At 37.4% G+C, this 13339-nt stretch overlaps 1 protein-coding gene across 1 annotated transcript in view; it reads left to right on the top strand.

The window, feature by feature from the left end:
* The window catches only part of BMPR2 (bone morphogenetic protein receptor type 2), a 104740-nt gene that overhangs the window by 57089 nt on the left and 34312 nt on the right, over positions 1 to 13339 (top strand). The window contains exon 3 of the mRNA XM_086465976.1: positions 1153 to 1332. Coding sequence (XP_086322102.1) covers positions 1153 to 1332 — 180 coding nt within the window. The remainder of the gene's footprint in view (positions 1 to 1152; positions 1333 to 13339) is intronic.

The following is a 13339-nucleotide window of genomic DNA, read 5'->3' as shown; positions in this document are numbered from 1 at the left end:
TGAAAAGCTAGACATTTTGTTTGTGCATGGTACAAATGTGTAATTTTAAACTTCCTGTTTAGCAATTCTAAATATGAACAAAAGTTTGTTTAAAATAAATGACTTGCAAAAGAGACCAAAGAGATCAATGCACAGTTGAAGGAAAACCCACTCAAATTGTTTGTTACTGGATGTGCAGAAGAAGATGGCTTTCTTAAATATATCTCAGTATATGTATTGATGGAATAATAAATTTAAAAATAAGTGTCTCATTAAGTAAAAACGTATATTCATATCGATTGGATGTTTGTTTGCGAAGGAAATTGCAGCTATAGCACAAAAATGTCACCTGTTGCTAACTATTAATTTGCTGCTATTCTGTGGGAAGTGTGATGGTAGGGAGGGGTGAAGGGTCTTCCAGCTGTTGGAGACCTGTTTTGATTACCATTCTCAGGGACTCTGCCCTTTGTTACTGGGATGCAAGTTAATGTAGTGTAAGGCTGAATGAAAACTGGTACTTACAAACATTCTGTGCAGTTGTACTCAGTGTTGTTTCATGTTTGATCTAGTAATCTGCTGAAAGAAGCAGTTTGACTGCTCACCTCTGCCTCCACGCTGCCTCTTTCCCTTCCAGGCATTGACCATACTTGGGGAAGGAACAGTTGCAGGGAGAAAAAGCCTGCATTAATCAAGAAATAAGTTGTGATCCTATAGAAGAGTCCAGTGATCTTGACAATGAGGAAGAACAGAATTTGTAGAAGTTATGCAAGAAGCATCAAATTGTAGATGCAGTTTTGTGGCCTAGCTATAAGGAGGGTACCAGGTCACAATTTCATCTAGACTTTGGGTCAGAGGGTGGTGATACTGTCTGTGGTATCAGAGAAATGGGGAATGGCATACTTCTGCTTAGAAGGCTGAAGAGTTGAGGTTTTGTCATATTGAGGTTGATAGCCGGACACTTCTGATGTTGGCTTTTCACTGCGGCTCGTATTTCTTCTCCTTGGCTGTGGTAGTGAAGTCAGACGAGCAAATTTTAACAACTGTTTTCACCCCACTCTGTAACATTTAATTAGGTAATGTGTGGATTTCTATAGGTATGTTTAATTGTCCATGCCATAGAATTAATTTTATGCCTTCTTTAAAAAGAAGTCTTTAATTTGGCTCTTTTTACAGGTTGCTGGTCTCATATAGGAGACCCACAAGAGTGTCACTTTGAGGAGTGTATAGTTACAACAACCCCTTCTTTGATTCAGAATGGAACATATCGCTTCTGCTGCTGTAGTACGGACTTGTGTAATGTCAACTTCACAGAAAATTTTCCACCTCCTGATCCTACTGATACAACACCTTACAGTAAGTCAGACATTTCCATCTCTGTCATTTCATGGTTTAAATAATTTAGAGAAAGATCCTTTTTTCATGGTGCTGCAAAGTGTGAAACCCGTGACCTTTCTATTATTTATATGCAACAGAAATGGCAAACAGAACAGAGCTTTTCCATATGAAGTTTATCACTTCTGTGTGTTCCACAATGCTCTGCAAAGAATGAGTTGAATGCTTACGAGAGAATTGTTTGTATAGGCAACTACTGAATGCAGATTACATTTTTCAAATGGTCTCTAATCTTGGGTGCTTTGGTATTTGGATGCCCAACTTCAAAAGCCTGTGGATGTATGCAGAAGGATTCAGACCTCTGTTGAAAACAGGCTGGTAAGTTCATTAACATTTTGGTACCTTTGAAAAGTCTGGCCTGTCTGTGCAGTCGTGGTTCATGGATAGCTTTGAGTGGTATAACCAGTCATATCAGACTGTTGAGATTTCCTCCAACAGTCTTGCAGTGCTTTGACTTTTATGAAGAAATATGACTTTTTTTCTTTTGCATATCTCTGGTAGAGATTAACTTTGGTGTAATATTCAAAGACTACTACTTTGAGCAATGCAGTTTTCTTCCAGATTACATTATCTGTTAAAGTTATTTATTATAAAATCAACATAGCATATGGATCTGAATCAAGACCCCTTAACCTCCTATTACAGAAGCAGGGTCATGACTAGCAGACACACTGTTATACTGTGTTCCAAGAATTAAGAATCTGTAAAGAAGCTGAGTTAGTGGCGCAATCTAAACATTTGGATAGCCTTTTCTAAATAAGAATTGTGAAAGAGAAATTGAATAGAGGCAGGTATGTAAATGGAGGTACAACTGTTTCTGTATGTCAAGAGTTCTTTATCAATGAAAAGCGTTTTGTGAAATTGAGGTCTTTAATTGGATAGTATTTACAGCTATAGAGTGCAAAAAGAATAGTTTGTGTTTAGGAATGATATTATTTGAATTAACTTAAGATAGTGGAGATACCAATGCTTTCAAAAGTAACTGTAGGATGGAGTCTTTGTAAGCAATTTTGGTCAAAATGAGGGCTTGGTGTGCTAAAAAAAAAGCAGCCTTTTACTGGTAAAGTGTGTACGGTATAAATGGGTAAAGAGAGTTGATAAGACATGGTGCCTTTTGGCTGATAATACTGTTTGTAGAACCAGTAAACAGTCACCATTTGGAATCAGTGTCTGAGCTCAGCACACTACAAAGCAGAACAGACTCGACTTGACTTGACTCTGGCAACAGTCATCTGGCTGGGCTTCTTAAATGTGACTGGAGTTAGTGATGTGCAGGGGATTTAGACAGGAGGGAAAAAAGGTGTAAAGATGATTCCGTGTCGCTTTTTATCCCCCCAAAACAGGAAGACAAGGTTCCTACAAAATGACTTGTGCTTCTCCAAGGGTAGAAGTTACAAGCTGAATTAATTCAGTTATTGGGTGATAAGATCTTCAAATATTTTTTAAGTGGAATTTTTAATACTGATCAGTCTGGCGCGTGTGTGTGTTTAAATTTGTGACACAGTCCTTAATTCACCCAGCTGTAACTGAGTGCTGCAGCGTACATTTCTACTGACTCAAACTGTTTTGTGTTATTGGGTCACCTTCCATTTTCATAATACGCAAATTTGGCTTTAGGCATAAGCATAAGCAAAGTAGGTTGCTGCCTAGCACGGTTGTCTGTCTGCTCTGACTAGGTGAAGAGATAGAGATTGGCCTTTCCAGCCACAAGGCTGGCCTCATTTGCTACTCTGATGTTTTATTTGTAAAGCTCTACTACTGCTACATCCTGCTCCTGGCAGTGTAAATCCTGTACACCCACAGCACTGTGGGACTAGAGGGTGTTCTAGGAAGCCGAAATGGTGAAAAAAGGAGACTGCGGCACACAGACCCCTGAAACATTACTGACCCTTGTTCCAGGCACTGGAGTCTCCACAGTCCCTTTCCCAGCCCTCTTGACTCCTAGAACCCATTTTGGTGCTCTAAGATTTAGTTTTGCCACCTAAACATTGAGGACAGCACTCTTGCTTTGGTACATTTAAATTTTTATGGAATTGTTGGGAAGTTTTGAAATACCTACTAGATACCTTGCTCAGGCACTCTTCCAGACTTTCTATTAAAGTTGTTGGGATGCCTTAAGGACATCAGTAAGCTTAGCTGCATAGGCTGTGGCAATCTATATTACCATAGCTTTTAGATTATTAAATTGAACAGGTCACAGTCATATGGGAAATCTTCTGCGGAAGGTTGCTTCAGTATAGCCCATGAACTGTAAGAGCATCTATATTTTTGATAAGGCATTAAAAATGTTGTACATTGAATAGTTCTTGAATTACAGAAAGTATGTGGCCTGCTAGAACTATGTTTGTGAACCTGTAAATCATAAGTCAAACAAAGCAGGTGTGACTAGCGTATGGGTAATTATGAGAAGCCTGATAAATTCAGCCAACAGTTAACTATTTGTAAATGGTTTTCTGCTGATTTCCAGTAAAATCACCAAGAATAAAAAGTTCCTGGAATAACAAGTGGAAATTCAGCTATAGTTTAAAAACTAACAACCTGAAAAAACTGCTGATGAACCTAGTCAATTTAAAACTTCATTATTAAGAGAAATTGTAAATGTTTCCTTGCAGCTATAAGATGGACATGTTGAAACGGTGGAATACTATTAGGCTCTTGAGCTAAATCCATCCAGAAAAATGAAAAAATAAAAAAAATTACTTTATGATCTTTTGTTTGCAATTTTTTTTAGGACAATTAACATTGTATTGAAAGATATAGCTAGACTATAAAAGAATCAAGAAGACGAAAAGTATGTTAATTAAGATCTTAATACGTTACATGTAACAGATTATTGTTGTCATAAAATATAGCAATTCTTCTCTTCAATATTGAACTTAACTTTTATGTCATTGTTGTCTTTTAGGATGTCCGAACATGTTTCTCTCTCAAGCATTTTTGTGTAGAATGGAATACCTTGTTTGGTTTTTTGTTTGTTTTGGTTTTGGTGTGGGGTTTTTTTTTGTTCATACTTAAAGTTCTAATATTTATGATCAGGGAATAAATATAAGAAATCCATCCTGTCTTGTAAAAAATTTTTTATGAAAATGAAAAATAAGATTAAGGACAAACAGGCTCTTGAAGCCTTAAATGTAATCCTTACTGCTTCTTAATGTGCAGCTGGTAATTTAAACCAGTCATGCATCTAAGTAGTCATAGTAGTCTTCTCTTCTATCTTAAAGATAATCCAGGCAGATTTGAGTGGTTGTTGGTTGCTAGTCCCTCCAGCTAGAATTTTGTAAATGCTGTAGGATGGGGTGTAGTCTAGAGCCTACAGTCCGGAGGTATTAAAAATGCAGAGATTCAGATAGCTGTTTCCTGATAGCAGGAGAAGTAGAGGTTGGAGAACGGTGTTTATTTCAGATCTGAAGATTTGACTGTGGAGTTTGGCACTACTGAAATACAGAAGCTCAAAAACAACTTCTCATCCTCAAGGTTGCACTTCTGGGGAAAAATACACTTTCTTATGCTTTGCTAAATCACTCATAAATTCATTGTCTTCTGTCTTCCATTTTCACAAAAAATTGACCAAAACCCAAAAAGGTCCATCTTAACTTCAGTGAGTATGTGTATATACCCCATAACCTGACCTAAAAAGGGCCAACTATGGCTTCCTGGGTAAAAGTTTTGAGATGTGTGTTTACTCTATTGGCTTTGTCAAATATTTGAGAGTTGTTAAATACCTGCCTCTTACCGTCTACAAAATTCTTTATCACTCTAAGAGTGATATAATAATCTTATAATTCTAAGACTGTTTTGAAGACCAATTCATTAGTTCTACAATTGTTGATAATGGCCATTTAAATAGAATTTAAGCAGCTAAAGAGGTAAATTATCTCCCTCATTGGTCATAGACATATTGCTATAATGAAACATTCACATTAAAATAGCATCAAGATGAAAGCAACAAAGCCATTTTTAAGTATTTTTTTTTTTCTCAAGGCTGCACTCCTGGCACTGCAAATAAATTAATCTTACAACAACTGAGTTTTAAGAATATATTTTTGTATGACAGGTGATGTATTTGCATGATACATGGAAAAAATCCCTGGCAGCAACAGTTGAGCATTACTGGTACATACTGTTGTTGAAATGATGTAGGATTTTCTCCTCATAGCAACAAATGGTGGCTGCAATTTTTAGAGAATTTAGAAACTTATATTAAATAAGACCACTGAGATTTGAATATAAAGAAACTGCATCACACAACAAAGGAAGTTTGTATTTCTTTACTCTAAAACACTGATAGATGGGTTTATCTTTCCAGTGTATCATCCTGGCCTTTCTTTGCCAGTGTTCCTGCTATGTATATAAAATGTGTGTATAAAGTCTTTCTTTAAGTGCTCACAGAATTCTGTGGAAACCTTGAGGAAAACTACCATTAAAAAAACACACACTGTTTATTAATGTATGTGGCTGGGTCAGATTAATTCAGGTAGTAATAGACAGTTTTCATTTAACCATTGCTTTTGAGAGGCAGCAGTCAGACTAACATTGCTGTGGGCAGGTGGCCCAATCTAACTCCCGCTGAAGTTGAATTAGATCATATCAGGCTAATTCTGGAAAGTTGTAACCCTGCTCACTTTCAGTTGTTATCTTGAACTGCCTTTTTTTTTTTTTGGAGAGCAGCATCCGATATTAATTTATAAATAAAATGCACTTACTTCAGCTGGCTTCTGCTTGAAGTACCTGATCAGCTAAGTTTGTAGCCAGTGTTTGAGCTGGTCTTTCATTTCTGATATGCCTAATCTGAGAAAATGCTCTGTAAATAAACGTTTTCCCTTAGTTGTACTGTGGGTTTTTTTTCAGGTGATTTGGATGTATAGCAAAGGGGAAATGACAAATATTTGCAAAGTGGCAGATCATCTGTCTTTGGAAGATGGAGGTGGGACTGATCCACATGAGGACTAAAGCTTGTACCCTTGAAATGATAGGGAGTCAGTCAGGTGCATCTTCCCTTTAGTGAAGAGATAACGCATTATATGTCATTCATGTACCTTCAGTATATTATAAAGCAGGGAGGAAATACTAAGACAGTAATTAAGGGCCTTAATATAACTTAAAAAAAGTTTACTTTGAGACAGCTAAGTATTCGGTGCAAGAGGATGATACTGTGCCTCCCAGGAAGTTATTTTAGGGCACTGTAGAAAATAAGGATGCTGGACTGCTGAAGTCCAGCTGATACAGATGAATGTGCATGGGGATTTTTAAACATGTATCTCTGTTAAAAGAGGTTATATGTAGAGCAGCTAATAGAGGGGAAAAATGAAAAGTGGGTTTTTCTTAGGAATAATTCTTTAAGATACTGACATAATGATGAAATATTTGGGATTTTTGGCCAGCTATTGACCAATACATGTTTTCTTGAACCTTCAGTTGCCTTTCTGTCTGAACTTTAATGCATGTTTAAAAGAAATTCTTGTATTATTTATTTTTTGCTGTTTATTTGCTTCCAGGAAATGAATTAACTGCAGTGGGGGTCATGAGACTGGGTGCACAAATACTTAGTGATAAAGTTTTGGAGATGTGTGCTAATTACGGCTATTTCTTGTGTTGTTGCAACTGAGGAAAGGTGATAGTATTGTGGATGAATGTAGGGGAGAAAAAGTAGAAGTGGAAGTTGTTGCAGGGAGCAAACAAAGCATTAAAGCAATTAGTACAGGAGGTTATATAGAAATTCAAGTGAAAGCCTTAGTTTCTGTAGAATCAGTGGAAGGTTTTGCAGATCACCCAAGGTAACTGGTAATGCTTGTTGAGTAGCTTCAGTTCAGTGATTCTCATTGGAAATGGATATATCAAAAGCAGAATCTCTTATAGCTTCTTGGTAGCAGCACTTAATGTTTTAACTTCTAAGACACCAGTCTCCTGAGATTAAGCTTGCATCTTTACTGAATTTAAAAGTGAAGCTTTGATGTGCAGTTGGAGTCTGAATATGAAATGTTAGCTGAGAAGGCAAACATTTTAAACAGAAAACTGTGCGTGTAAATTTTTTCTCTTACAGAAATGTTTAATCAGGAAGTTGAAATTGGAGTGTTTTACTTGCACTGAGATTGAAATGTTTTAAAATTTCTGTTATGCACCAAACCAACAAAATGCTAAAAACTGTGTTAAATGAAATAAGAACAAACGTGTTTATTTGAAAAAGGAGGTACATTTCAAATGTTATTTTTGCCAAAAGCACCTTGGGGTTTTTTTTATGAGTACATTCCCTGTTGCTTTGTGAAACACCTATTTGGAGCGCATTTGGTAGGAGAGCTGTACAAGGTAACTGCAGAGCTGTGCCAGCAGGAATTGCAACTGTGTTATGACTTGGAGGTCTGAGAACAAGAACCTTTGCAAAGTTCTTGAAAAATTTGTTGGTATCTAAAAAAGAGCTTTCTGGATGCAAGGGGATTTTATCTTTATCTTGACATTGCAGTAGTGTGTTTGTGAAGTGATAGAGCTATAACTGTGCTTTGTTTCAGAGAGCTAAAAATATTTTACTTTAGAGTCCTTAGAGATCGCAATTCTTCAAGTAGATGTGAACATGACTTTTAGCTTATTAATTTTATATAATTGTCTGATCTGCATCTTTGTCATCTTTGAAGTGTCCTGCGTATTTCTAGTACTAGACAGCAAATATTTAATTCGAGTTTAAGATCTAGAATAAAGAACGGAAACATCCATTTTCTGAAATATAATTGGTGATTCTTGCTACCTTCAATAATAGTGTAAACGTATGTTTTAAGCCAACTAGTACGTGTAAATAGGTGATTCACAGTTCTTGTATCGTGCAGTTCTTGAGGCACTAATTTTCATCTCTGCTGGAAATTAGTTACTTGTAGTTAGTATGTTTTATGCACTTCTACGAGTTTAAAGAGTGCAAATTTCTTTATGTAATACAAATATAGTAAATACATTTTTTCCGTTTACTGGGAATGCTGAGTATTGTCTCACTTTCGTATTGTTCTATGATAGATTCAATGTCACGATAAACAGATATCTGTTGTGACAAAGCACATGGGACTTTATTCTGAATGCCATATAGATGCAAGGCAAAAGTAGGTACGGCTCATAAGAGTGGGTCTCTTTCAAGAATGCATGGGTGGAAAATTGGACTGTAAATAAGAAAGGTAGTACATAATGAATTGTTTTGCCTCCTCACAAGGCAAGATGGAGAACAGACAAGGATGCTATACTTTTTATGTCTTTATTCAGATATGGCAATATGCAGTGTTATACATGGATACAATGTATACAGTATCAACATTATTCTAAACAAATCCTACACTGCTATTTAACAACCCACATCATTTGAGAAATAGTCAGGAGCTATCTGGAAGGCAGGATGACATATCAGTATGCTTTTTGGGGACATTCTAGATGACAGGCTTTCTCATGGAGTAGTAGTATGTTCCAGCCACCCCAAAAATTTTAAGACTGGGTGCTATAAATCTTAATGCTTCAGAGAGAGTTAAGACTACACCAGTATGGAAGCACATCTGTTTGAAGACTTGTGAATGTGGTTAGGTAACTCTCCTCAACAAAGTATGCTGACTGAATTAGCCAAGATGCTGTACATTGTAGTCATTACCAAGCAAAATTAAAATGCTGCTTATGTTTTGTGAACGTTCTACTTATCTATGTCCCTGTGCTTTTTCAAACATTTATTTTCACATTGGCTTTGTTGATAGCCCCCTCTCCCTGTCTTGTCATGCTAAAGGCTTCTTGCAGTGAGCAGGAGTGGCAGAAAGGGCTGTGCACAGGCTTCTCTGCTGCTGCAGCTCCTGACAGAGGGCATTAACTTCAATTAGCTGTATCTCCCTGGGCAGGCTGGATCTCCTAGGCTTGCTGAGAATGCCGCTTCTCATAACAGCGTTCCTCATACTTGATTTTTGGCATGGCTCTACTCTGGTTTTCTATAACAATGTTGAAATGAATGGAGTTAAGATTAAAAAGAGCAAGAACTCTGCAACGTTCAGTTATGAAGCACTGCTAGGTGCTGCTAGCTACTACTAATAAATTGCCACCCCTATCCCGTCACCGGTTTTGTGTCTCCCCAGTACAGTAATGGTGAGAAGGGTCTTCGTTTGTAGACTACTGACATCGTAAAAGGCAGACTTGGGACTGGAACTCTTAAGTGCAAAACAGAAGATCGCTTATAAATATTTGGTCTGTTATTTGCTGTTCAGTGCTATTAAGCTCATCTGTGCAGAAAAGTGTTTAGATCATGGAAAACCTTTCATGTCTCTTTCTTGCTCCTTAGTTAGACATTTTCAAGAAGCCTAACTTGTTTCTGTCCTATATGCTAAGCTTGCTGACAAAAATCTGATCTTGTATCATGATTTTGTCCAATACATTTTGCCCCCTTGATTTTGGAACTGATCCAATTCAGAAAGAAAGGTTTAAGTTCTTGGCATTTGACATACACTTAGGATAGCCCCCTGTTAGCCCAGCTGCTTTGCAGTCCTGCCTGAGTTGCATCCATAGCTCAGCATGATGGAACTGGGCCTCCTCAGAGGAGACTGAAAGTCCAGACAGACAATTAAAAGCTGTTGGCTGTTCAGAGTTGGTCATTAATCACTGTTCCTTTTTGAGCCTTTTTTGGGTAAAATTGTTTTCTCTATCTGGAAAATATTATGATCCTTAAAGTCCAATACATTACTTAACATTTATTTCTGGCTCCTTTCTTTATGGTATAGCATACAGCGCCTCCTCAGAGGCGCTCCAGTGTCTGGAGGTGAAACACTGATGATGTTTCAATCTGGCATGATCTTAGGAGCTGTAAGTAAATAAAGCATTTGGGTTTTAATAAAGTGATAAGTTGTTTTTAGAACGCTTGAATTACTTTCAAACAAAGCATTTAAAACGGGTAGAATGATGTCAGTTAAATGTCAGGCAGCTCTTGCAGGGCCAGGTGCAGAGCAGGCTGCGGGCAGAGATAGCCCCATTCCCGCCAGGCCAGGGAGGAAAAGCTGCCGGGCAGCACCATGCTGGCCTGGCTGCTGGGTCAGGTCTGGCTTGCAGGCGCTGCAGTCAAAGCCTCAACAGGACTGTCTGTGCGTCTGTATATATGAACTAAATGATTGTTCTTTATGTGATCTAATTTCTTTTTATTGCTTTCAAAACTGTTCTGTTGGAGCATCTTCTATTGGGAGTATAAAAATGGTTAGGAGCTGTACTTGGTACAAGCTATAGTTTGTCTCTTTCCCTCCACTGTATCAAGCAAAATCTCTGCTTGTGGATGGATACTGGGGATCAGGGTTTTAAATTTGTTTTCCTTACAAAGAAAGGCTTATGTTCTTTTTATTAATAAAGTGAAAGGCAAATTCAGGCAAGTTCCTCAGGTGTTTGAATTGTGAGTCTGTGACTAACCGTAATTCTGAATGTAAAGTTTCATAACTGAGCATCTAGCTCCTGATGTGAATCATCCTGGCTATAGATGTCTCCACTATTTCTGAAGAACTGAGCTATTGGGGCTGTTTCGAAGCCACAGAGATCTGAGGTGATCTTTCGGCTTGCTGGCTAGCAGAAACTATGCTCTTGGAAAATGAAGAGTTTGTAGAGCATCCAGGGGAACCAATGCATTGTGTCAGTGTGCTCCTGGTCATGTTACTCCTAATAAACACCAGTTGCAGGTTTTTTCAAAGTTCCTCAATCTGTAACTACATTGGTATACCAGTACTGAGTCTGTGTCTTTTCATTTTAGGTTGAAGTTTTGGTGGTGTTACTTTTCACAGTCACATAGCAGTTTTGTTATCTTTCCATGGACAGGTTTGGGAATGTTACTTCCTTATGTAGTGAAATAGCTGTTGTTGATGTATAACATTCATTATTATTATTATTTTCACTGCTTTGTAGTTAATAAATAAATTGAACAGTACTGTGTTGCTATGGACACTAATACATTGCATTGGAGTGTTGGACACTAATACTAAAGCATTGGAGTTGGGAGACTGAGTGTTGTGTCTATTTTTGTGTGTGACATAGACTTTCCTGAGTTGCAGTTCTCATTAGACTGACTTTGTGGTAGGAAATCTGACTTAATGCCAGCTGCTCGAAATCTGCAGAATTTTATTTTTTTTTTAGCTTCTATGCTTTCAGTATCAGAATAAATATGGATCTATCTAAATCCTGAATGTCATCAGGTGTATGTAGACAGTCCATACATTTATTTCTCAGAAGTCTGTTTTGATTATAAATGTTTTATTTTGGGATACTAAGATATTTATTCTGTAACAGATTTGATAATTTGAAAGAACTCAATATATTCATTGCTATTAAAGTCTAACTTATACAACTGTTACCTTATTTCAGATAATTTTTATAGTATATTCCATACAAAATTGATTCATGGAAGAATATTTGCTATACAGATATGTCTAAAGGGGAGAAGTTGGAAATTCATTCTGTAAGGGCAAGGAAAGATGTTGTAAGAGGGAAGTGTGAAGACTTTCTGTTGCCTTAGCTTCTTTTCTTGTGCCTTCGCTTCTTTTTTTTTTTCTTGTTTTAGAGTAGAGAGATTTGACATTTTCTGAGGAAGGACTTCTTTTTCAAAGACATCTGATACCAAGTTGCATTTGAGGCTGAATAGGAGTTTGTGATCCAGTTCCTTTAAATTTCTTTCAGGTTCCAGTGAGGTGGATTCAGTGTTTCAGCACTAGTTTTATGCATTTATTTTAAAGTTTGAGCCTACAGAATATTGCATCTATGTCTCTTGGCATTAGGCTAATTATTTCCTAAAAGCTTCTGGAGTATCTGCAGATGACATTAGATAGCTTTCAACTTTGGCCTGGATTTTTGCCTTCCTTTGGCCTGGCAGCATGAGGCTCATATAGAACCTGCTTGTGGACCTGTGAGTATTTTCTTAGACTAGCAAAAAACTCCTTTTTCCAGACATTCATATTGACTTCAAAACTATATGTACTTTGAGTAAAGCTGTTATCCTTGCATCCTGTATAAAAGCACTTCTCACTTCTGTAGCACTTCAACAGGAAATACGGGTGCTGGAACTGTAGCGGTGAAAGTGATTTTGTTCCTATGCCAAAGCAAAATATTTCAGTGTATCTTTGAGTGATAGTTCAGAGCCATGTCTATTGATCTGTTCGCAAACTGGTCAGTGTGTGTATCTGAAGGAATACATGGCTGATATGTGCTCTAGACAGCTGGACCAACTGAATGGAGCCACTAAGATCACTCTTACTTGGTCGTAATTCTGTTTCTCCCATTAAAGCAGTAACTCGCTCTAAAAGTAGTAATGTAGGATGCATAAATAGAACTTTAAACCCCAATGAATTAGTACAAGTGTTATAAAATGCTAGTATAGTTTTTATGGATATATGTCCATTTGACACGGGAGGTCTTACTATTTAAAAAACCAAAACAACACAACAAACACACAAAACCCAAACAAACAAAAAACCAAAATAAATGAAACCCAAAACTGCCTCCTCTCAACAAAAAAACCCGGACAAAATAACCCCCAAGGGTGGAGAAAATACCCACACTCACACCAACATGAACTCCTGAAAGGTAGACATCTGAACTGCAGCAAATACAAATTGGTTATATTCTAGCTGCTGTTCTGTTTTCCTCCATTTCTGTTCTCTGGGCATATGATTGCAGTGAGTAAGGCAAAATGGATGATGCTAACTGAGCCATAGTGAATTACTTAGCAATGTTCTTCCTTTGACTGCAGGTCCAGACACTGCTGCTCTGCAGTGCTATGGGAAAGCAGAGAAAACTTTGCAAAAACTTACTGTGAAATAAAGCACAGAAAACCACCAGCAGTCAGTGATAGATGAACATATAGAAAATAGTTAAACTGGTTATTGAAAAAGTTTTTTAATGACCAAGAAGAGAAACTTGAGCGTCTCTGTCTTCATCAGCATAGTCAGCAGATCAGTTGTGCACTTGTTAGCTGTGCAGATGAAGCTGGGAAGTGTCTACC

The sequence above is a fragment of the Leptosomus discolor genome, chromosome 5, assembly GCF_034619465.1.
Source record: "Leptosomus discolor isolate bLepDis1 chromosome 5, bLepDis1.hap2, whole genome shotgun sequence".
In the NCBI taxonomy this organism is placed as follows: domain Eukaryota; kingdom Metazoa; phylum Chordata; class Aves; order Leptosomiformes; family Leptosomidae; genus Leptosomus; species Leptosomus discolor.
This window is presented reverse-complemented; position numbering and strand designations above follow the sequence as displayed.